Raw genomic sequence first — 21,999 nt, 5'->3', positions numbered from 1 at the left:
TGCTCTGTGGAGAGCAAAATAAAGCGGAGAAATAGCGAAGATGTCGATCAAGGCTGTGCATTGGATATTAAGTTTCAAAATCTCATTGGTTTTGCACGTCCGACAAATGAAAAACATTCCCCCCACCCTTTTTTCTTGACGCGTCATAACCTTATACTTTATTTTCCGTGAATTGTGAAAGGGGTCTGAAAGGACTTTTTCATTTCTGTAAAACACGATCTGCTCCTCCTCCCCTCCACCAACACCCACGTGTAAATATCTTTTTTATTCAACATCATAAATAGCTTTGCATCGCCGAGTGATGGCTTACTTTGTTAAGTCAGCTCCATTTCAATTTGATGTGGAAACAGTTATACCTGTAAGTCTGAATTGATAAAACACTGCGTACATCAAAGCATAAGATGAAATATTACTAATGTTTTCACCTGGTGGCTAACCAAATGCATTCGCAAGCTTTCTGCACGGAAGAGTAGGCCCACACAGAACTTATCCGCTCAGAACCATTGATTTGACATCTTTGTTAGTTCGTTCGTTACTCGCCAAATGCACGTAAAATGTATTTGCAAGGGGGACACGGAAACCCTAACCACTACGTTTTCAACTTCTTCCACCTTATAGAAATTTACCTTGAATGTAATTTTGCAATTTATTTTTCCTCGAAATATCGATTCGTCGCGTGCCAATTTAATATAAATAGCACAGGCACGAAGCGACGATAAACTCGTGCGAAATTCTCAAGTCAGCCCCCACAGGGCGAGCGAAGGGAGGAGAAAAAATAGATATATATTCCCTTCAATTTTTGGCTTATCTTTGCCAAGCATGCTTGTGAGCTACTCAAAATCGTGTAAAAAATCGATTATCCTGGATCACTGTATGAAGGGATGAGAACCCTGTTTAATAACTTATCTTTATTTTACTGACATCTGATTCTACCTTGGAATGTAACGTTAGGCTCTTTACATCAATTCTTACATTATATTATTTGCCAACAATACATCACTACCAAGGATACGTCCTGGCAGTTAGAAGACATTAATTAATATTATCAGTGATATTACATATTACGAGGATGTTTTACTGCACAATTTTCATTCAATCGTCGCCTGCTTTCTTAGAAAAAGGCATTCATGAATTTTCTGTAATAATAAACACACGATATGAGGAGAGACTGCGAGAGGAAAAAGTCTGCTAATAGCTCCACAAATAATTTATAATTTAAACTCACGTGAAAAAACAAATGAAAACAAATAATGTACAAAAAAGAATAACTACATGTGTGCCTCAAAAAGACTTTTCCACATAGAATAGAAGTTCCAAGAAAAAAAGGAAATTTGAGAAGGTGGAGGTTCTACCCCATTTCTCAAACCGCAAATCGGCTCTGTGGCAGCAGAAAACTCGAGTCAGTTTTGTTTAAAAACTTCAAATAAAAACAGCAGCAAAATAGATGCAAACAAAACGCAAATTAATCAACAAAAACTGATATTGCTACAAAACTCAATACTTTATCACACTAAACATTTTTTAATTAACCAGACGCCTCAAAAAAGAATCCCCTCATTAAATTATTTACCAGTTTGTATCTATTATCTGAAGATAACTTATTATTATCTCAAGATAAATATCGTATTTTTTGAATATCTCCATTCATTAAGTGTCTCCAAATGCATCATTAATCTTGGTTAAATGCCTGATTGCTAGGTCTTCTGGGATATGGAAATTATATTCGTTCAGTCGCTCTAGATGTTCCAATGCTTCGTCCATTCCTAAAAAAAAAATCAAAGTACAAATAGTGAGCCTGGACTTTCCCTGTGCACTTCACACAAATATCTCAATTTGGCAAGTTACGACAACGAGGAATCAGACTACCGAGAGGAACAATTCTAGATCTAACCCGAATTAGCATAAATCTACTAGCGTTCTATTACGAAAGCCGTTCTCTGATTGGCTACGCCACTCAATTTCTATTTTGTGATAGATAGTGAGTAGCGTAGCAGTGTACCTTTGTTAACAAAATGACGGCCGCTTCTTGGCGTTTTCGAAGTGTCTGTGAAGAGGATTTAGATAAAGTTTTGAACGACTAGTAAATTTAAACTAAAACAATTAGATTATGAGCTCCAGATTTCTATCGCGTGATAGTTGACGAGGGCGCACATATACTCAAATTGGATAAAAAAGCTTAAGGAGATACTTTAATCCTACATACTCTGATCCCACACCAAGTGTAGAAGAGTAGTACAGTAGAAGTTTTATGTTGTGTAAACTAAGGTTCACTATTGCTCAGTGTCTAGAACTCAAACAGTAAAAATTCCAAAAATTTGCCAGGCTTACTTTTCGTTCGAAAACCTTTCTGGTGGATTTAATCTCGGTGGGGGAGGGGTAGAACCCGGGACATGGTGGGTGGAACCATATCGGAGGGGGATTTGGCGTTTCAAGAATGGGCAGGCAAGTGTCTGAACATCCCTGGGGTTATATTCGGGGCTCGTCTTTTGCGTCAGAGACATTAAGCGGCTCATTTGTTTTTTTGGTGGTGTGGGGGGGGGGGGGGGGGAGAGCTTATTAACAAGAATTCTACGGGACGCCCAAGAGAAAATTTCTCTTTCATATGCGGCCCAGTCGCTCTATAAGACGAACGTTACAAGGTACTTTATCACGGGTCTTACCTGTTATCAGAACGTAAGACCATGATTGGTAATGTTCTTCCACCAGCGAGGAACTCTTGGCAATCAGACGGCACCAATGGATGAGCCTTTTTTGACTGCAGCAAACACAAGCGGAGAAACATTGAGAAGAGATGCGCACGCACACAGCAACAGCTACTTAGGAAGCGTCCATACTACGCAGGAGAAATTTGAAAACGGAGCTTTATTTCTACGGTTAGGCCGACCGTCCACACTAATCCGTCACGAAAACGGAGCTTTTCGAAAACTTTCTTCAAACCGGAGGAATTTGAAAACGCTGGCTTTTCGTTTTCGTGTACACGGAAAAAAAATTTAAAAACGGAGCTTTTCGAAAACGCTGGCGTCACGATAATCCTGTGATTTCCCTGCCCGAGTTTTCCTCAGACACAAATCCAAAATGACCGGTGATTGTTGCACTTTCAAGTTCCTCCCGCGTAGTGTGGACGGGGCCTATTTATAGTGTATACAGTCTCGGTGGAGGAAGAGAGGATGCGAAGGAGGAAGGAAAGAAAAATACGTAGTTGAAATCACGTTTCGGCTTTGCCTCAGAGAATCCAGTCTTCATGAATTCAATCCACTAGAGCTGAATTAGTCGACTAACCATAAGGTTGGGGCGGGGGGTACTTACTTATATGGGCTGTATAGATATGTGCAGCCACAAAGGGTGTGGTTTTTCAGCCGATAGGGTATCGATTTTGGCAATTTTGGTCCTAAATAGGGTATGGTTTTTGCACTCTAGTCTTGAATTACAAATGAGCGTGAAAATCACCTCACAGCACAAAACAGAAATATGTCAGGACGGTTCGTGGTCTTAATCAAGAAACTTACTTTATTCCAGCGCACACCAAGGATTTGAACTGCAAAAGAAGTATGAAAAAAGAAATCAGAATAAGAATGTTTAGGTTAATTGGAGGAAAACATTTTAATCCAATGGATCTTGTTAAAATTCATGCCTGCAGCATTGCAAGGATTCTGCTTGTTATACTGTTGTTATATTAATATTCAATGAACGTACTGTACAGTGAAACAATAGTCTCATTTAGCATCACATGAAGATGAATCAAATGGCCTCGTTTGAAGAAATTATTGTCCCGTCACGCCGTCCTACTCCAGGTAGATTCATTGCATGACGAGCAGTAACCGAGATGACACTGCTAGAATGCCAGACCGTTTTCTCATAAAATGATTTTCATGTAACACTGTCTGTTATTTATTAACTATACTCTGGCTATTCACCATGGCGTCCATGCTCCGTCTGCAGGGCTCGTGTGTTGTTTTTATTCTGTGGAGCGTTCTCAACAATGTCTATAGAAAATAACAAGATAAACACGAATATGTGAGAGTTTATCTCAGAGGGCCAATAACCAAAATCAGCCGACCAACTGCCTTGTTGCCGGTCCAATATTTTCCAAGTATTAGGCAGAGTAAAGTATCTGCAATATTTTTCAATAACAGAGTCATGAAATAAGTCATTTTGACCAAGCTTGCTCAGAATTACTCTAAGCGAATATTTGTCCTCTGCCATTCCTGAACTGTCACCAAGGGCCTATTTTATACTAATACGGCCTTTGCACCCGGTTAATAGTATATGTATTAAAATCTTAATGCAACGTTCTTGCGCGTGCTTCAAACAACACGTCTGCACCCACACTTCTAAGATATTTCTTATAATAACTAAACTGCATCGAACGAGTGGATTTTGATCAGGCGACAGGGGAGGCTTGGGGAGAGAGATGAAAACAACGTCATAGGGAGTAGGGGCGAGGTTCCCGTTCTCTCGTCCCAAACCTCCACGTTTTACGCGACTCCAAAACGGCCACCAGATACCCCCCCCCCCCCCCAAAAAAAAATTATTATTCAACAGGCCCTCCAAGTAAAGAAGCCATTACTTTACACTCATACCTGTTTAGCTGAGACCGTGTTTGAGCCATGAACCTCGATACCAAATGCCTCGGACAATCGTCTGGCAGGAGTGGAGTTATATTCTCTCCCGCGCTAAAAAGAAAAAAAATAACAGACAAATAGTTACCTTGCGCATACCCAGCTGACAAAGAAGAACAGGTTAAGTGTGGGGTCGGTTTTCTTCAAAGGTTGCTAAGCAACGCGAATTCTAATGACGTCAGACTGATGAGATAACTATCAGAGCACTCGAGATTTGTTCGCAGTCTCACTCGGTTCGGTGATTACAGGCAAGAGGAAAGAAATGTCTCCAACAATTTATTTGCATTCTTGTGAAGGTTGAAGTCTGGAACAGAAAATTTGGGCCAGTTTTACTTTTATTAATAGAAATATAACTTACCTTCATTCCGTAATATTCATTAAAAAGTTCCCAAATATGCATTCGCTTAGGAAGAGACGATCTTGTTGTGGGCACAATACACGCCACAAGCGACTTGGACGAGATCAGACGATGATCAACAGTCTGAAAACACAATTATAACAGGGGCATGGATTACGAACATGAGGCAGGAACGACGTGAGAGAGGAAGAAGTTTAAAGGAGCTCACTCACGATTTGCACATTTTGAAAAGTTTAGCCTAAATTTTTCAAATGCGTCGTTTACAATCCATGTCAATCTTCGCCATCCTTGACCATCCTTGTTCCTTTAGGGTTTATTATTATCTCTTTGATGTTTTCCTATCTTACAAAACTATTATTTTCAAGTTTCCTTCCATTTAAGAGATTTTGTACGTGGCCCAAAAAAAAAAGACAAAACACCGCGACTGAGCCCCTTTAATCAGTCTCGAACACGAAAGTATACATAGTTAGAGAGGGAGAGGAACAAGAAAGTACATTACTTGCAAACAATTTCGGACGATTTTAATTCCGGGCAAAAAAGATGTCCGAAAATAAAACCGTCCGAAATTTTAAGGGTCGGGAATATTGACAGCACATAAATTTTCAAGTAGCTCCAAATCTCTTAGTTTCCTTTATGGAGCGAACTCTAGTTGAGACAATAGATTCGAATGAAATGAATTTTGAAATTTGTGTTTATTTCTAGTCCGTGTATCTGTAAAACCGTGAGGGTGCAGTAAACCTATCATTTTCACAGATGCTGTTTTAGTCTAATTCGTAGGCGTAAATTTACATTAGCTCTGTTTCAGCAAAGTATCCGAAATTTTGGTCCAAACTTTGTCCGAAATGGGATTAAAGGTGACCGAACTGAAATTTTTTGCAAGTAATGTAGACCAGATTGTGAGTATTTCAATCGTCGCTGTGAACTCACCCTTACTAATCCATGCTGAAAGAGAGCCTTCAAAGCCATGGCTAAGTCTTTTCTCACAACATTTACCAGTTCAGCGTCTCTGGCGTAATCAAACTATTATGAACATACACACAAGGAATAAATGAAAATCTACATGATTAAAATTAATCTTCTCCTTACTAATTGTCCTTCTCATTGTTGACTTGTTGTGTTTTGTGGTTGTGAGAATTTGGTAGTACATCAAGACGATCTTTCTTCGCTGACTAATGTCTTTAATCTCATTACCTCTCTGCTTGACAAGGTATAGGTAAAATGAAGGAGAAATTAAACTTCCATATTAACGGATTTGCTCTTACTTCTTCTCATAACTAAAACTTGGAAGCTAGCGACTGGAGAATAACCGATTTTTCAGTTAAAACTATCGTCTAAATGGAAAAATATTGAATATAGACCATACAACAAGGAAATGATTCCTTTAACTTTTAATAACACCATATGAACGTGCCAGAAATCTAATTCAATATGCATCTTGTCCGATATAACATCGCTCCAGTCGTTCTCAAACCTAGAGGCCAACAGAATTGTGTCACAACCAAGGAATGTGTTCAATCTGACTGCTACATGTAGAATCCACTGACTGTTGACTATCAGATACTGTGCCTTTCTGAAAAGTCTGACTCTACAGGTCTTAAACTGATAATTTGATTTATTCATCATTTACTGACAAATTTCTAAGACTACATCGCATTTTTCTCCTGGTTACCAACTTTTGTATAGCGAGCCGTAACTGCTCCATTGGCAATTCCAAAATTAGTAAGCCAACGGTGTTCGCGCCTGTTTTTCCTCCCTAATTATCCTTATTACCAAGTCCTTTCTCTTACCCTATCACTACTTTCTGACAGAGTAGTGTCGGCGGAAGACATGGAACTGGTACGAATCCGCGTCCTTCTTTGCACGACCGTCGGAGACTGAGGCGAATTAGGCCCAGACTCCTCTCCTTCGCTGGGCGGCTCGCGTGACTTTATATCAATGATTTTTAGAACAGCTTGTTGCAGCTGAGCCAGATGTCCGCTGAAAACAAACGACGACAAAGTACATAAATAGGAAGTTTAGGCGCAGGTTCTTCACAGAGTGTTTGCCATGAATATTGTAATCGGTTAAGGTTATCAACCCCACTTACTCTCCACACAACAAAGAACATGAACACTAGCACATACATGTAGATTGCGAGAAAAAAAAAAAACTTCTAACAAAATAGAAGCTACATTTATTATTTCCAGTAACATAATCCATGACACCGTTCTACCAGAAACGCTCGAAGACCTGTAAGAAAAATTCGGCTCAAATAGGAGTTAAAGAAATTCCAGAAAAAGTTATCAACAGAGATTTTCTTACAAGTATCCTGGTGCAGCCACAGAAGTTGCTTTCTTTATAATCTGGTCTTGAATCTGTTTTCCAGTACAGCCAAACTGACTAAAAAATATACAGTAAAAACGACACTGTCAGCAAAAAAACGACGTATACACAAGACTTTTGCGAATAAAACGTACGATTGCTGGTTAGCCCCAGTTCCCCAACATTTTTGTTAGGTTGCCTAACAGTTTGACTGGGGTCATTTTAGGTTCCTGGTTGGAGACAAGCACCCCTCTTTTGCGGACGAAGTTTTCCAATTTCCTCTCCTGGACCCTCATGTTCCTCCACACATCATAATCAATGTCGCATTTATTTTACAAAAAAAAATTACAATTCATTTGGTTTGGTAATCAGCCAGCCGAGAAACAAATTCCACAATGTTAGCCTCACCTGATTGCAAACAACTGTAAAATTGCAAGCGCTCTTTTGATAATTGCCATACTTGCATCTCGTATTTTCTGCTTGGGGGACAAAAAGAAGCAGAATAGAATGAGCTTACCTATTTGAGGTTAATCAATCAATAAATCAGTAAATTAACCATGGATTAAGCAATCAATAGATCAATAATAAGAATGGAATAGAATCAGTGTAGAATCAATACATATATATATATCAATTAATTTCTCGTTCTCTCAGTCTATAAACCTCACATTGTTACGAAAAATTGTCTAAGTCAATTTCTAGAACAATCTAGAACCGGAAGTCATTCAGCCGTGACCAACTTGTATAAGAACATTCCAGAACATTCTAATCCTTATGTAATTACTCAGATTAGAAACTGTGTTAAACTACTTAATTTAGCTTGTAATGGAAGTTTCTAGAACTTTAAGCCTCATGTATATTAGAGCGAGAGATTCTGCTGTAAGAGAGATTGATTCAGATTTGAAGAAGCTTAGTGCTGTAAACTCACGAAGTTATCTTACGGAAATAAATTAGTTTGTCGCTGTTACCGGCGATCCTGAGTTCTGTCTGGAAACAACCCTGCTCTACAACGATACTCGTAACACACATTTTAAGACAACCTTCTCCAACCATGTTCTTTTAGTTGTATGAGCAATAATTAGTTTAATGACTGAGATTGAGATAACAATAAATGTCTTTATATACTAAGTATCAGTGGATTTAGCATTGTTGTCCTGATTATACACAGTCAAATCAGTGGCAAGTTTGCTAGAACGTCAGTGGCTCTGTGAATGGTAACATTTAGTGGAACACCCACAGTGACAGTTACTATGAAACTGCACAAAGCTCATTCATACCTTACTGCGGATCTCATCAGGTGTTTCTGGGATAGGCGACACATGAAGACAGCACCCATTGCCGTCGTCACTGCCAGACATGTCCTCTGTTAAGCTGTAGTCACATGCGTAATCCAGCTCATTAACACTGTCCGATGAATATTCCACTGATCTATGGGAGCCACCTTTACCCTATGCAAAACAACAAAAAAGAAGTGAATGCACAATCTTCACTTCACAATCAAGAGTTTGTTTCTACTCAGACATTCAGCAATACAAGTTCTAGGAGTAAGTTGAGTACTTTAAATCACGTACGACTGGGTATTCTCAAAAGTTATTATTGCATTTTATTATCGAGCGGGGGGGGGGGGGGACCTCTCCCACATGTCCATCTCACTACTTATTATACAATAATATACAAGCACTGTTAACCCCCAAACCCTGACTTTGCATAATGCGTGTGTTTCATGTGGTCAGGCCGATCAAGACCCCTAATTACCGTATAGCTGGTTACTACTGACTTAAAAATATGTACTGCATGATGTTGAAGTTTGGTTTAATGCAAACTGTACCCTCAGACGATCCTTTGGTATCTTTCTGCCTCTTCTGGCGTGCACAGGGCAAGGGCATGCTTTGGCTCGCTCTGTACGTTCTTCAGCATTTTCCACTTCACCTATAAACAAATAACATAACTGTCAAAAAATACCATTCAACTTTGTGACAATGTATTACAGTCTGCATTGTATGAAACTCATTGTGTCAACAATGACACTTTCAATGCCTCTCAAAACTACTGAACAGGTATGATCAATATAACACACACCTGTAAATAATTACACTAATTTTGAAAATACTTATTTTAAGGGTGACTCATACTTGTGTAACCAAGAATGATGTAAATTATTTAATTACTCAATTAAAGGGACACTATCACCATTTTTAGCATGATTTTGGACATCTCAAAAACATGTAACGATCTTTGAACGCTGAACAATAATGGTTTTATTTGGTAGAGTAGTACTCGACAAATGATTAAGACCCATTACGAAATGAGGATGGCTAATAATGATAGCAAGGATGGAAACGGAAATTGTGATATGGATTTTTGAAAAAGCGTCAGGATGTCAGTTTTTCAAAGGTTCAAGTTTGGTTCGAAATTCATTGAAATTTTGCAAAAATGTTCCTGCAGTGTGCGCTTTCTTCGAGAAATTGCTTTTAATCATTTAGTTAGAGCTAATTAAGTTCTTATTACATAAATTTAGGGCCCATTTCCTGAATTTATAACAGTTTCAGGCAAATATTTTGTGACAGTGTCTCTTTAACTACAAGTAACAACATTATCAATTGACAGACCATACACTTGTAAAGAGTATTAGCTTAGCATACAAAAAATAGAGAATTCAGAACTCAGACATAGGTATAGTCTTTAAAACTTCTTTTTCAGGTTTATAACACCAAGACAAACCCTGCAAAAATGTGACAAATCTCTCCAGATCCGCAATTTGAGTTGTGAGTTGTTTAACAAGCTCCTCCTGTAAAGTAAAGGTCTTACCATTATCATTACAGCTTATTTTAAGAATTATTGATTTAATGGCAACATTTATACAGGTCTGTTTATACCATATAAAATTATTAACAGGTCTATAAGTCAATATCATGCCTAGCTGCTTACCTACATGTAAGTACATGTAGCTCTCTACATAAAAACAAAACGTCACACTTCAAGGTTACTTTTTTGACCAAAGTGTAGGACTGTAGTTGAACTTAATGAACACCATTACGGCCGCCATTTTGAATTCTGTTGTTTCAAATAGCTATTATGGGATGTTGAGGGGAGGGGTGGGGGGTTAATTATTATATATTTGCCCCCTAAACATCCCATAATAGCCATTTTAAACAACAGAATTCTAAATGGCCACCATATCCCAGAAAAGGTCCATTGGTTCCTGCTCCCTCCCTCTGCCCTCCCCCAAAGTCATAAAAAATAAGACATGTTGCACATGCTGGCAGGCTCACATAAACACTCCACAGCAAAACAACTATGTAATGTACATGTAGAGAGGTTTCAATAATACCTTTGTCTTGACAGGATGCATGAGCTGTTGAGCAAGAACAAAAAAAGAGGTCATAAAACATCATTTCTACTTTGCAACATTGTTACACGACTTCACCAATATTACAGAAAAGGACATTTACAACGCAATGGAGTAAATTTCACATTATTGATTTTGGCCTGACTTATTGTTTAATTTTCAAAACTGTTGCTATAAAATATAATTTTCATGAAATGTATCATGCAACTTTTCACAGTCACAGCTTCAATACTAGTGGTGGTTACATGTACATGTACATCACTGAAGAAGTTGTTTCCTTGTGAGAACAACACAAGAAAAATAACAGATCAAAGCAGAGATGCAAAGAAATGTTTTACCCAAATTGTAATCCTGTAAGCAGTGTTTTTCAAGAACTGCATTAACGCCATTAAAGTGTCAACTATGTTAACCAATTTATAAAATTACCCTAGCCCTATAAATACTGCAATATATGCAGTGAAAATTACCAACAGAAAACATGCAGTTTAAAATATCCTGTCAGTACTTAGATTTGTACAGTGTAGCTAGGTAAACATTCAAAATTTATAATGAATAAAGCTTTCCTACCTCCCCTATTGCATTATCAACATTTTTCCGCACATCATCATCGCTAAAATGAAGAGAAATATTGTTAGCAATGATTTGTGTAAACCTGTATTGACCACAAAAGATTTGATTAATTTTTCAATTATCATTCAGAAATTGTTCTCACCTTAACTTCTCTATTCCCTCTAGATTGAGACCCATTTTTGCCCTAGAAAAAATGAGGAAATTACCATAATTGTACAAGTTTACTGTATACACCAATAAAACTATAGTTATTGAAGATAGTAAACTTATATACATGTGTCAGTAATAGACAGTGTATTGCAATGTCAATTATATTTCCAGCAACTGTATTAATTGAATTAAACTTCTTGCTTCATGGTTGTTTGCAAATTAAAAGAAAATCTGTTTATGAATACAAAATTTAGTTTTTTAGACTTAATAATAAATCATATCTTATTTGACACGTTTTTAGTTTAATATCATGTCAACAGTTTTACATTTATTTTTTAAAGAAGAAATTTAATAATGGCATTGTAATATCATTTAACAATCAAAAGATTTACAGTAAGGACACTTGAACCATGGACACTTAACAGTTTTTATTTTACATTTTTTGTGACTCTAGAGTGAAGGCTTTTTATATTATGTACAAGATTAGTGTTTTGACAAAGTAGAAATTCTTGATACTCTTGTTAATACAAAACACACTTATGCTATCTATGGTCACTAAAAACTGTGTACCAAAGAAAGTCAAGTGTTGATAGTTCAAGTGTCCTCACCATCAGGTTAAAAGGGAATTAGAGAACTTGAAATCAGTTTATTACTGACCATATGTAGAGGCTGAAAGAATTTATCTTTTATCTTTAATAAATCAGTTTATGAAATACTAATTTGTTAAGATTGTATTTAAATTACAGTTTAGAGAATATTCAATGGTACACTGCAGTGAGACGGCCCAGTGAGACCCATGTAAATAAAGCTGATTTCTTTGTTTGGAGAAACAACAGCTTTCATTTGTTTCAAGGGTTTCAAGAAAAGAATTGCAAAGAAAGCCACTAGGAAATTAAATCTAAAGTTTTTTGTCATCATTATTTGTTGAAAATGAAAGCAAACAGGACAAAAAAAAAACATCAGAAAGTCACATGCCAAAATTCTGTCACTTTTGAACAATGTCAAAAATCTTCAAAACTTGATGGCACATTGTCGTTGGGAGCTTTTCCTTTATCAACACATCACTTGTTACCTAATCTCATTTCTTAGTTCAATCCATCAAGTGTGATCATCTGGACAAGATATAACTCAGGCATACTAACTTTCATAAGTGCTTCGGTGTAGCTGTTGTACATGAAGGTCAGATTAATTTTAAGTTTAGTTTGCAGTCACCCTCAGCTAATCTGTGTTAAACTAAGTCAGACATAACAATCTAGTTGCATGTATATGGTTATATTTTTTGGAATTCATTCATTAGCATTTCTCATGAATTAATTCAGATTGTTTTATATTGTTTACAGTATATGAATATGAAAGCTACTGTATCTTCCAGTTGAAACAGATTGACCCACGTTGGAAGGTCAATATAAAACATATTAACCTCCTGGAATGATACACATGTACCACCTAAAATATTCCCAAGTTTACACATTTTACACTCAAGGCTATACCGTATATCTGTTGCTGCTAGTCTCATGCCCAGTAACACCAGTTCACAAGCCACTGTCCGTTGAGCACTGCTTATTAAGGGTTCAAAAGTTAGGTTCAGATCTCATCATGGGACCCATGAATGCTTGTACAGTAATTACTAACTAAAGTAAACCTAACAAATTCAATACATACAACACATGTGTATGTGCAAATGCGATACTTGTGACCATTTCAAATTGGCTCTGTGACAAAGTTGTATATTTATAGTATACAATCATGTTACTGTAGATAATAATTTTATTTGTCTGCCTAGATTCAAATAAATTGAAGTGCTTTATTATTTACACAAGTTTAGCACAGTCATGTCAACCTACATACTCATGCATTGCAAAACCTTGCATAATCTGTACAATCATGCAAAAGAACAAAATTCAAATGTTCAAAGTTCCTCAGTTTATTTTTTAAGTTTAATGAAATGAGCAAAAATTATCAATTTATTTTTTTATGATTTTACACATTTATTTATAACTTTAAAAATTATAATAAAGTAGTTTAATTTTTTATTGTGCTTTAAATAATGCTGCCACTCAGTTTATGAACTCATACTTTAATTTAGCTTTAAATGTCATTTCAGACAAATTTAGTCTTTCGTTTATTGTAGAAGACAAGATTTTCATTGAGATTTCAAAATAAACAGGAAAGAGCATTTACAAAACAATACTAAAGAGAGACTCACTTCAGTTCCTCGATCACAATACGCTGCTTCTCAACAAGCTTTTCTGGGCTTAACTCTTCGTTTGCATTTCCTGAGACACCCTAAATAAGAAAATGTAAAATTATGTGTGACTAAATCTTCATTCATATCTTAATTCACTCAGTTAACAAACTCGTGCACTTCAAAAACCTAATACATCATTAACAATATCCCAACCCCTCCCCCCCCCCCCCAACCTTCCCTCTCTCCCCGACCCACCTTCTTTATTTTGGTACTATGGAAAAATGCTGACATGATTTAGAACTACAAGTTTGCTAACTACATTTCTCTGCTGGCTTTCTATTTAAATCAGTACATTTTACAGTCATCCCCTCCTGCTGTCCTCTGAGGGAAAACTGTTGAAATTCACATACCGGTAATCCCCACAGGGCATAACCATTAATAATCGTAATCCAGAAATAAAAAAAATTTAAAAAAATTACTAAGGAAGCCACATCAGCCTTATCTGATTTTCATGCAGGTCCTCTATCCTGATTGAATTGAAATTTTGAAAAACCCTCGGAGCAAGGCAAGAACCAACAACAAACTTGACCCCATAATTTATGGAACCTGGCTGGAATCAAAGTCAAACCCGGGCCACATGGGTGGGAAGTGAGCACTCTCACAACGGTGCCATCCTGCTCCTCAAACATTATCATGGATTTACAGTAATAGCATCTTGGAAAATTGTACCCTGTCACGATAATTATCAAAGAAATGTGACTTAACAATTTTTTTTTCACAAAGTACAAATAAAGTTTTATACAATTAAAATATTTAATAGACATTTAGTGCAGAGTGGAGAAGTCCTAATTTCCCATACCATAGCGACACATCTTTCCATTTCCTCCAGTTGATCTTTCAATTGTCCTATGAGGCTTTCTTGCTTTGTTTTCTCAAGGCTCAGCTTTTGTTCATATTCTTGTAAGTTCTGATTAGAAATAAAAAAAGTAATAATTTATAAATAAAAGGGGACATGTTGGAATAAACATTCTACCGTAAGTTTGGCCTGACTGCATGAATAACACTGCCTGTAAACATGGCCCCACCAAATGTAACTTACCATTAAGCTTGTAAATACTGTTAACTTATACATGCAAGTTCTTCCAAGATTAGAAGCCCACATGTTGGAGGCTTACACCTTGATCTTATGGTAACTCCAGTTTCGTACTTAATTAGCACATAGTCACTAGTGTTGGAGAAATTGCTACTACCCATGGAAAGCATACTTCAGTCTCAGCATTATTTTAGTTTGGTTAACAAAGACTAAATGATCACAAGATTGTCACTTTGATTCTACATTCGCAAGCTCTCAGAGAATGGTCTATCACTGAATATGTTTCATGAAACTCACATTTTTATCTTCACCATCATTATTCAATGCCTTTTCTGGACTTTCCTTTTTTTGTGGACCTCGCACATCAGGGCATCCTTGGAATGCAAACTCTTCCAGCTCCATTAGCAACCGCTACAAAGAAACATGATATGACAAATACTGTACCATGTAACACTGAGAAGCTACATGTACCTCTAGATGATGGCAAAAAAGTGGTTTGACACCAAAGAGAAATCACAAGAACGCCATGATAAAATAGTTAATGGGTCATTCTACAAAACTGCACAAGTGAAAGAGTAAAAGCAGACTTTACCACATAGACAAGACAATGCTAGCTGGAAAGTTCAATGGGTGTAGTAGACAGCACTGGTACATCAGAATATAACAATGTGGTTCTTTTTTCAAAAAGAGCTGACCAGTTTAGATGAATTGCCAGCAAGAATTGGTGCAACAACTTTTATTAAGAAGTGGCAAAAATTGTGTTAGTCTTTCATCAGATGAACTAGAGAAGAAAAGTATGAACATAAGCTTGACCCACCTCTCTGGTCTCTTCAGGAGCAGCAACAACCTGCTTTAATCGGAATTGCACCTAGAAAACAAATTATAAAATAGCTAGCAAAGCCACACTATTAAACTCAGTATACACATGTATATGTTAACATGCACAATAATCCAATGATCACAGGCATGTGCAGGCCTCACGGTACATGTATGTGCAAAGTAAACTTTGCTAATTACAAGCCTTACCATTCTATTGGCAATGTTATGAAACAATTGATTCATGCTTTTAGCTGTGTATCAAATTACAAGTATGATAAATGTAGAAACTTTAGATAGCATGTAAAACAGAGAGTTTGCAGTGTAAAGTTGCTTTAGGATGCACCTACATGTACATGTGACTAGAGCAACTGTTTTAATGTAATAATTCTCAAAATGGTCCACATGCATCATAAGCCGAAGACGTGCCCTAAAGCATGAATTAATTGCTTAATATCAAATCTGGCTCTGATCAAAAAACAACAACAACAACAACAACAACAACAACAACAACAAAACAAGTGAACCAACACCTCCAGAGAATAAAGTGAATAAAAGTATTCTTACCACCTCCCAACCCCTCCCCTGCCCCTCCCCCACCTCTTTCTGGATAGGATGCTTCAAGTGGAGATTCATGTACAGCCAGTCCGAGATGATGTAACTAAAGGTAATTCCAGGAGTTTTTCAGGGTACAATATAAAAATTTGTGTCACAGAACTCAGAAAATTTGTGGCCAAAATTTTTAACGAATTATCCTTTTTGAGCAGCTGCAATACATTCAAGTCACTCAGTAAGTTGTTATTATTATAAGTACCTGAGCAAAGTGGCTTGTGAGGGCAAGAAGAGAGCCATTTAACTCCTCCTGTTCATCTTCAAGCTCTTTTAGCTTTTCATGGTCTGACCTGACAAACATTATGACAAATCCTTAGATACAAGTGTATGTATTAACATGATTATTTTTAAAACTAAATCTGGTGAAACAATATTATTTCAACACATTTACTCAAACTAGAAGTACTAATTTCAAACTATTTGATTTACGATTAAGAATACTGTCCCCCAATGTCATTTTCTGTGACAAGGAGAGAATGTACAGTATGTATTGCCTTAAAGACATCGCTTTAAAATGGAAAATATAAGGATTGAAAATTTGCAATGTACAGCTGTGTGTGTGTTCATCCTAAGCTTATTAAAAAACAAGAGTCATCAAGTTTAAAATTATTACAAATTTACTACCCTTCCTGTTAAAAACAACAAAAGAACAAAACATGGGTTGAGCTTCACGATGAGGGACAAAATAAAAATGGTACACTAACTGTGAACAAAACTAACCTTGAAACACATTAAAAAGAGTATTATTACGAAAAATAAAACAACCACGCACGGTGCAATGTTTACGTCTACAAACAAGATGGTAAAAACAGCTGTAAAAAATGTCTTTGATTCACTTGAAATAAATTGCAGTATAATTCCTTTTTAAAACATCAGGATGTTTTAAGTTTGCCACAAAGCTGTAATACATTTATGGTTATTAACACACTATACAAAAAAAAAAAAAAAAAAAAAAAGGAATTGATCAGAATAGATATTCTGTCATTTGATAACAAAGGAAATTGAACAGTTGAATATATACAGTGTAAATCCTACACCCTAAAAAATATTCCTGTTCAACTGAATGCAAGCTGAATAGAAACTGAAACAAGGCCTAGGGCTCACCTGTAACTCTACAAGGACTACACGCACATGTACTGTATTCTTCCTTGACAGTAAAATTTTACAGCATTTTAATTCATTTTCTGTTTCTAGGAGATTTAATCTCTCCTCTTTTCAATGCAAATGAATATCTGCCACAGAACTCATTTACTAGTTGTCTTTATTCTCAGTCAGATTTGCACATTCTTTGGGATAACAACCATCACCATGGAAATTGTCTGTAAAATTGCTTAGAATTGCACAACACCTCAAAGCATATTTAACACCTTTTCAGCTTAGCTATAATTTCAGTCCAAGCACTATTCAATTCTTATTGTATGGAAGTTCATGCATGACTAGTTTCTAATTTCAGCCCATTGTACATGATACTAAGCATACATGTAAATACATGCCAAACAAGTTTGTAAAGTAATACACATGGTACCTCAAAGACGTACTGAAAACTAGCACCTAGTGAACTCTTCCTTCCCAACAACATTCAGAGTAATGTCAGTGTCATTCATGAAGTCCTGATATAAGACACTGTATTTATACTGCAAGCAAATACATTTTCTAACTTGATACATGTATGTACGTCCAAGAAATTATTTTTCACCAAAGGGCATCTGGTTAGAACAATATTTTTACCCGGTTTATCCTAAAGCCACAGTCAAATATCTTCTCCACGCAATCCCTACTTGCACTAATTTTGAACTGAGAATTTATAGATTTACCACACTTGAAGAGAAAGGCTTTCAAAAATTTTCAATAGTGTGCTGAAAAGGCAAGTCAAGCATTTTCAGTGAGCATGAAGTACAAGTCAAACTGACTTGGTAAACTTTATACATGTACATAAATTTACAAAACCATGAAAAAAGAGTTTGAGGAACACATAGCTGAATGAAAGGAAGCAGACTGATAGTACTGAGAGGCTCAAGTACAACAGCGTTCACTGCACATTCACTTTTGGTAATAAAGATTCTATACTGTGTCAACAGTGGTCTACATACATAATGGTCATAACATTACGGTGAAATTTCTTTGATTACCAAAAACCTTTTCTCAACCATATACATGTATTACCTTGAAATGTTGAACAATTCCACAATTTATTTTGTTAAATGTAACAAAATGCCATGGATAGATAATCAACTTGAGGGGTAGTTGGACCTGCTGTGTCATTTTCAGTAATACATAGAGAAGAGTGAAGTCTGCTTTTTCTCCTTTCTCTTATTGTCATACAAGATAAAAAGAATACATGATGGCAGGTTTCTAGTTTGACATCTAACAAGACCACAGTCCCGCCATAGGGGGACACCCTTTAAATAGGAAAAACAATGTCCGCCGGAAGAGTTGTGCACTATGGGAGGTCCCATGAAAAATGTTCATTTACATGCTGTTCATATGAGACTGGGAGTGTAAATTCTCATGACAGAGAGGTTCAAATGTTGAAGGCGAAGGTTGAGAACTTCTAATCAGTGAAAAGGTGAACTGTAGGTTCCTGTACGACTGTACTTAAATTTGCTGCCATTTTAAAGAGCGAAAATAATTCACAGATGTTGACAACTCAATTACCAATTGAAAACAACAAATTTCTAAAACAGTATAGTAAAAAATATATTGCAAGAGGCAGATTACAAGAAAATACCACATAACTTTGAAAAACAAAACAGAGGAAATGCTCATTACATTTGTTTATTTCATTCACTGCTCCCTCATTTCCAACCTAGCCTCTCTCCAACTCCCTTTCCTTTTATAATTTAATTACACAGACGAACTTTCTGTACAAGGAAGAAGAATTTTCTTGAAATAACAGAGGAAGGTCATTTTACAGGAGTCTAGTAATGTCCAGGTTTGAAATCTGAGATATTAGGAACAAAATAATTATCATCTTTGAATGAATGCGGATGTTTAATTATTTGTCCTACATGTAAAACAGCCGAAGAATTAAGGGAGCGGTGAGCTCTTTCTTGAAGCAATTCCACGAAGAATGTGATTATTTTGCTCGTGTAGCATGGGTCAATTTGATTAAAAACCGATTTTTCTCGTATTATGTTCGGTTATAAATTATTCAGAAAGGACAAGACATCTACAAGCGTTAAGAAACTTTATGTCAAAAAAGCGATATTCACTCTTCAATTTTTTCCTACATAAGGCATTTCTGAGGGAAGGCTCATTCATTCACGATCGGAGCGTTTCATTTGAGATTTTGGTCCTAACGTAAGATCGCACGATTTTCACAGTTCTTTCAATGAAAACACGCTGGGCGCGAAAATGAACATAAGCTTAGCCTACGGAGACGCTGAAATACATTGTGGTACCTCTTATCTTAACGAACTAGTTGCCCAATGTAAACCTAAAAGTAAAAATTCTTTATCGCTGAACCTTTTTCGAATAAGAAGGACATAACAATAATAATACTGTAACGAACAATTACGAATGAACGCGAGTGATCGATGTACATGAAATTAGAATAGCAAAACGCATAATGAACTGAGGATCGTAAAGCAAAGTTCAGCGCAATTTTGAAACTGAAATCTTCCCAGAAGGCGAAATAACATTAGAAATCACTTTAGAGACGGTGGATTACGAAATAAGACTTACTTTCGCGTGTAGTCAGAGCTTTTTGTCCCATTTTCTGCGGTATTATCCACTGCAGCTCCCAAAGGCGGCCATCTTTCTTCTAAAGGACGCGAACTGTAAAAGGTCGAATCGTCGTATTCAAAGTCTGCCATTTTGTTTCTAGACTTTGCAGCTCGGCCTCATTGTCGATCAGGTACGTTCGGAAACTAGGACTGCCTCTTTTTTGTTTACCTGAACCAGAAAAATCAGCAATAAGCCAAAGATCAACGGGCAGATCAACGGAAACAAGCAATCAAATTGTTGACGTGCATTGACGCGCATCGAGTCCCTGCGTGGGTGACGAACTAGAGTAGGGTGAGTCTGTTTCAACCCACACAGGGGTGGAGTAGGGGGATTGGCCTGACCCTCATTCCTCTATCGATAGAACTATAACCAAAAAGAAGCAAAATTACGGCATTTTCGTGATGTTTAGAACAACGGTAAAGAGAGACTTATAATAAGTCCCAAAAACAGCCATTGGAAGCACACGATATACCAAAGGGTGATCAGGGCAAATTTACAAAGAAGCAAAGCCTTATTTGAATTTCCGTTCCGATTTCACATTTGGAGACGAAACATACACTGTAGACGGGGAAGCCCCTTTTCTAGGTTTACCAGCGTTTTTGAGCCGATCGAGTGATTGTTGTGGGCGTAGGAATTTTTTTACGGTTAAAACTGAATGATTTGATTAAGACAATCCACAAAAATAACATTTCCGTTACTCTGATAAGTAGGCTAAGGCTTAGCTCAATCGACTCAAAAACGCTAGCAAATGTAGACAAAAGAGAAAATAGTTTTTCTATTTACAGTAAAAGTTTCTTCTCGAAAATGAAACTCAGAACGGAAATATGAAGAAAAACGGATATTTTACCGCTTTATTTCGTTGCAATCTGGCCCTGGTTACCCATAATGTCCCTTAGAGCGTGAACTCCTCTATTAACCGAGCTGGAGATCTTGTACCGAGGTCGTGAGCACAGACCGAATGCAGTCAGTGCAGTGAGGTCTGTATACACAACAACCGAGATCAAGATTCTCCCATACAGACCGACTAAGCTCGGTTAACAAGATGTTTATTATATAGACTACGAGTAGTCCCTCTTTCGCTTAGTCCGTCGTGTGTGACGCGAAAGAAAACCGCGAGAGAAAAATGGCCGCGCGAAATCCTGGAGGCGAGGAGCACGCGCTCCTAGCCCCCAGGATTTCGCGCGGCCATTTTTTTCTCGCGAATTTCTTTCGCGTCACGCACGACGGACTAAGCGAAAGAGGGACTACTCGTAGTCTATTTATTATATGGCAAACAAGAAAAATTTAATTCGTTTTATGCAACTGGTTTGTACTAGCTGACATTTTATTTGCTTGCGAACGGCTATGGGCTGAACTTTAATCTGCCAAAGTGTGCTCGTCCTGTTTACTTTTTTCCTCTCATCAGGCTTTTTGGCACTTCTACTAATATTTTCAGCAGAAAATAGTCTATATTTTTGTATTTTAGTGTGCAACTTTTCCGCCGCAAAGTGTAACCGGTCTAGATCGGGAAATCTATAGATCGCGTTCAATATCGATTCGGTAGCCCATTAGCCTGCGAACGCAGACGTATTTCCGGCTGTCGCTTGTCTCCGCCGAAAATAACACGTTATTTCGGCGGAGACAAGCGACAGCCGGAAATCCGTCTGCGTTCGCAGGCTAGCAGCCAATCGAAATAAAATTAATTGGTGAATTCTTTAGTACACAGTCCTTGTGAGACACAGCCTTATAATTATTAGTCCGCAGTCTCCCAGAGCAAATGAAATATGTGGAATGTTCTGCGGCCTTTTACAATGCTCGGGAAGCGGCTGGAACCTGGAAAAGGCCAAATTAAAGAAATGTAGTGCTAGAGTGGGGCGGAACTTTATTAGCTAGAGAACGCAGCTTCAGGGAAACGTTTATCACATAATTTGGAAAAAGAAAGACGACTTCCTAGAAATCTTTCTGGTATTGAAATGAAGGGAAAGCAAGCCTGGGTAATATATAGCTGGGGAGACTATAGCCTTAGCTTAGGATCTATAGGAAGCCTTCGGGACACCGCGGAAATACGTTTTTTGACGTCACAGTAACTGGTCAGTGGTCATCACCATCAGGCTGTGCTGTCCTTCGATCGAGCAGTTCTCTGAGATCGGTATTTTGCTTCGTTTTAAGGTCGAAAATATCCTTGATACTTCCCGTTATTGGTGAGTTTGACGTCCTTAAATGGGTTTTTAATACTCA

General features: G+C 37.2%; 1 protein-coding gene across 2 annotated transcripts; it reads right to left on the bottom strand.

Moving 5' to 3' along the window:
- Positions 1 to 893: 893 nt before the first annotated feature.
- On the bottom strand, positions 894 to 20,054 carry LOC145500553 (RUN domain-containing protein 1-like). Of its 2 annotated transcripts, none has more exons than XM_081480074.1 (22): positions 19,741 to 20,054; positions 16,259 to 16,346; positions 15,446 to 15,496; positions 14,926 to 15,039; positions 14,395 to 14,502; positions 13,554 to 13,633; positions 11,340 to 11,381; positions 11,195 to 11,237; positions 10,610 to 10,633; positions 10,000 to 10,066; positions 9,107 to 9,207; positions 8,556 to 8,726; positions 7,687 to 7,757; positions 7,279 to 7,356; positions 6,765 to 6,954; positions 5,905 to 5,997; positions 4,978 to 5,100; positions 4,581 to 4,673; positions 3,915 to 3,983; positions 3,507 to 3,535; positions 2,661 to 2,755; positions 894 to 1,763 (listed from the first exon to the last, which is right to left on the bottom strand). In XM_081480074.1, exons 1-22 carry the CDS (start codon positions 19,869 to 19,871, stop codon positions 1,648 to 1,650), a joined length of 1,977 nt encoding a protein of 658 aa, XP_081336200.1. In that variant the 5' UTR covers positions 19,872 to 20,054; the 3' UTR covers positions 894 to 1,647. The 2 variants fall into 2 exon arrangements, with proteins under 2 accessions (XP_081336200.1, XP_081336201.1); XM_081480075.1 differs by having other exon boundaries at positions 7,687 to 7,754; positions 19,741 to 20,052.
- Between the last annotated feature and the right edge of the window lie 1,945 nt (positions 20,055 to 21,999).

This window comes from Orbicella franksi, chromosome 10, assembly GCF_964199315.1.
Source record: "Orbicella franksi chromosome 10, jaOrbFran1.1, whole genome shotgun sequence".
Taxonomy (NCBI): domain Eukaryota; kingdom Metazoa; phylum Cnidaria; class Anthozoa; order Scleractinia; family Merulinidae; genus Orbicella; species Orbicella franksi.
This window is presented reverse-complemented; position numbering and strand designations above follow the sequence as displayed.

What these genes read in the sequence shown, in the direction of transcription:
- LOC145500553 (XM_081480074.1), bottom strand. Translation starts at nt 19,871, where the DNA reads ATGGCAGACTTTGAATACGACGATTCGACCTTTTACAGTTCGCGTCCT. An exon ending in CTCCTGAAGAGACCAGAGAG is followed by an intron (nt 15,040 to 15,445) that starts GTGGGTCAAGCT and finishes GTTTCTTTGTAG; the next exon opens with CGGTTGCTAATGGAGCTGGA. An exon ending in TTCAGCATGGATTAGTAAGG is followed by an intron (nt 5,101 to 5,904) that starts GTGAGTTCACAG and finishes TTGTGTTTTCAG; the next exon opens with ACTGTTGATCATCGTCTGAT.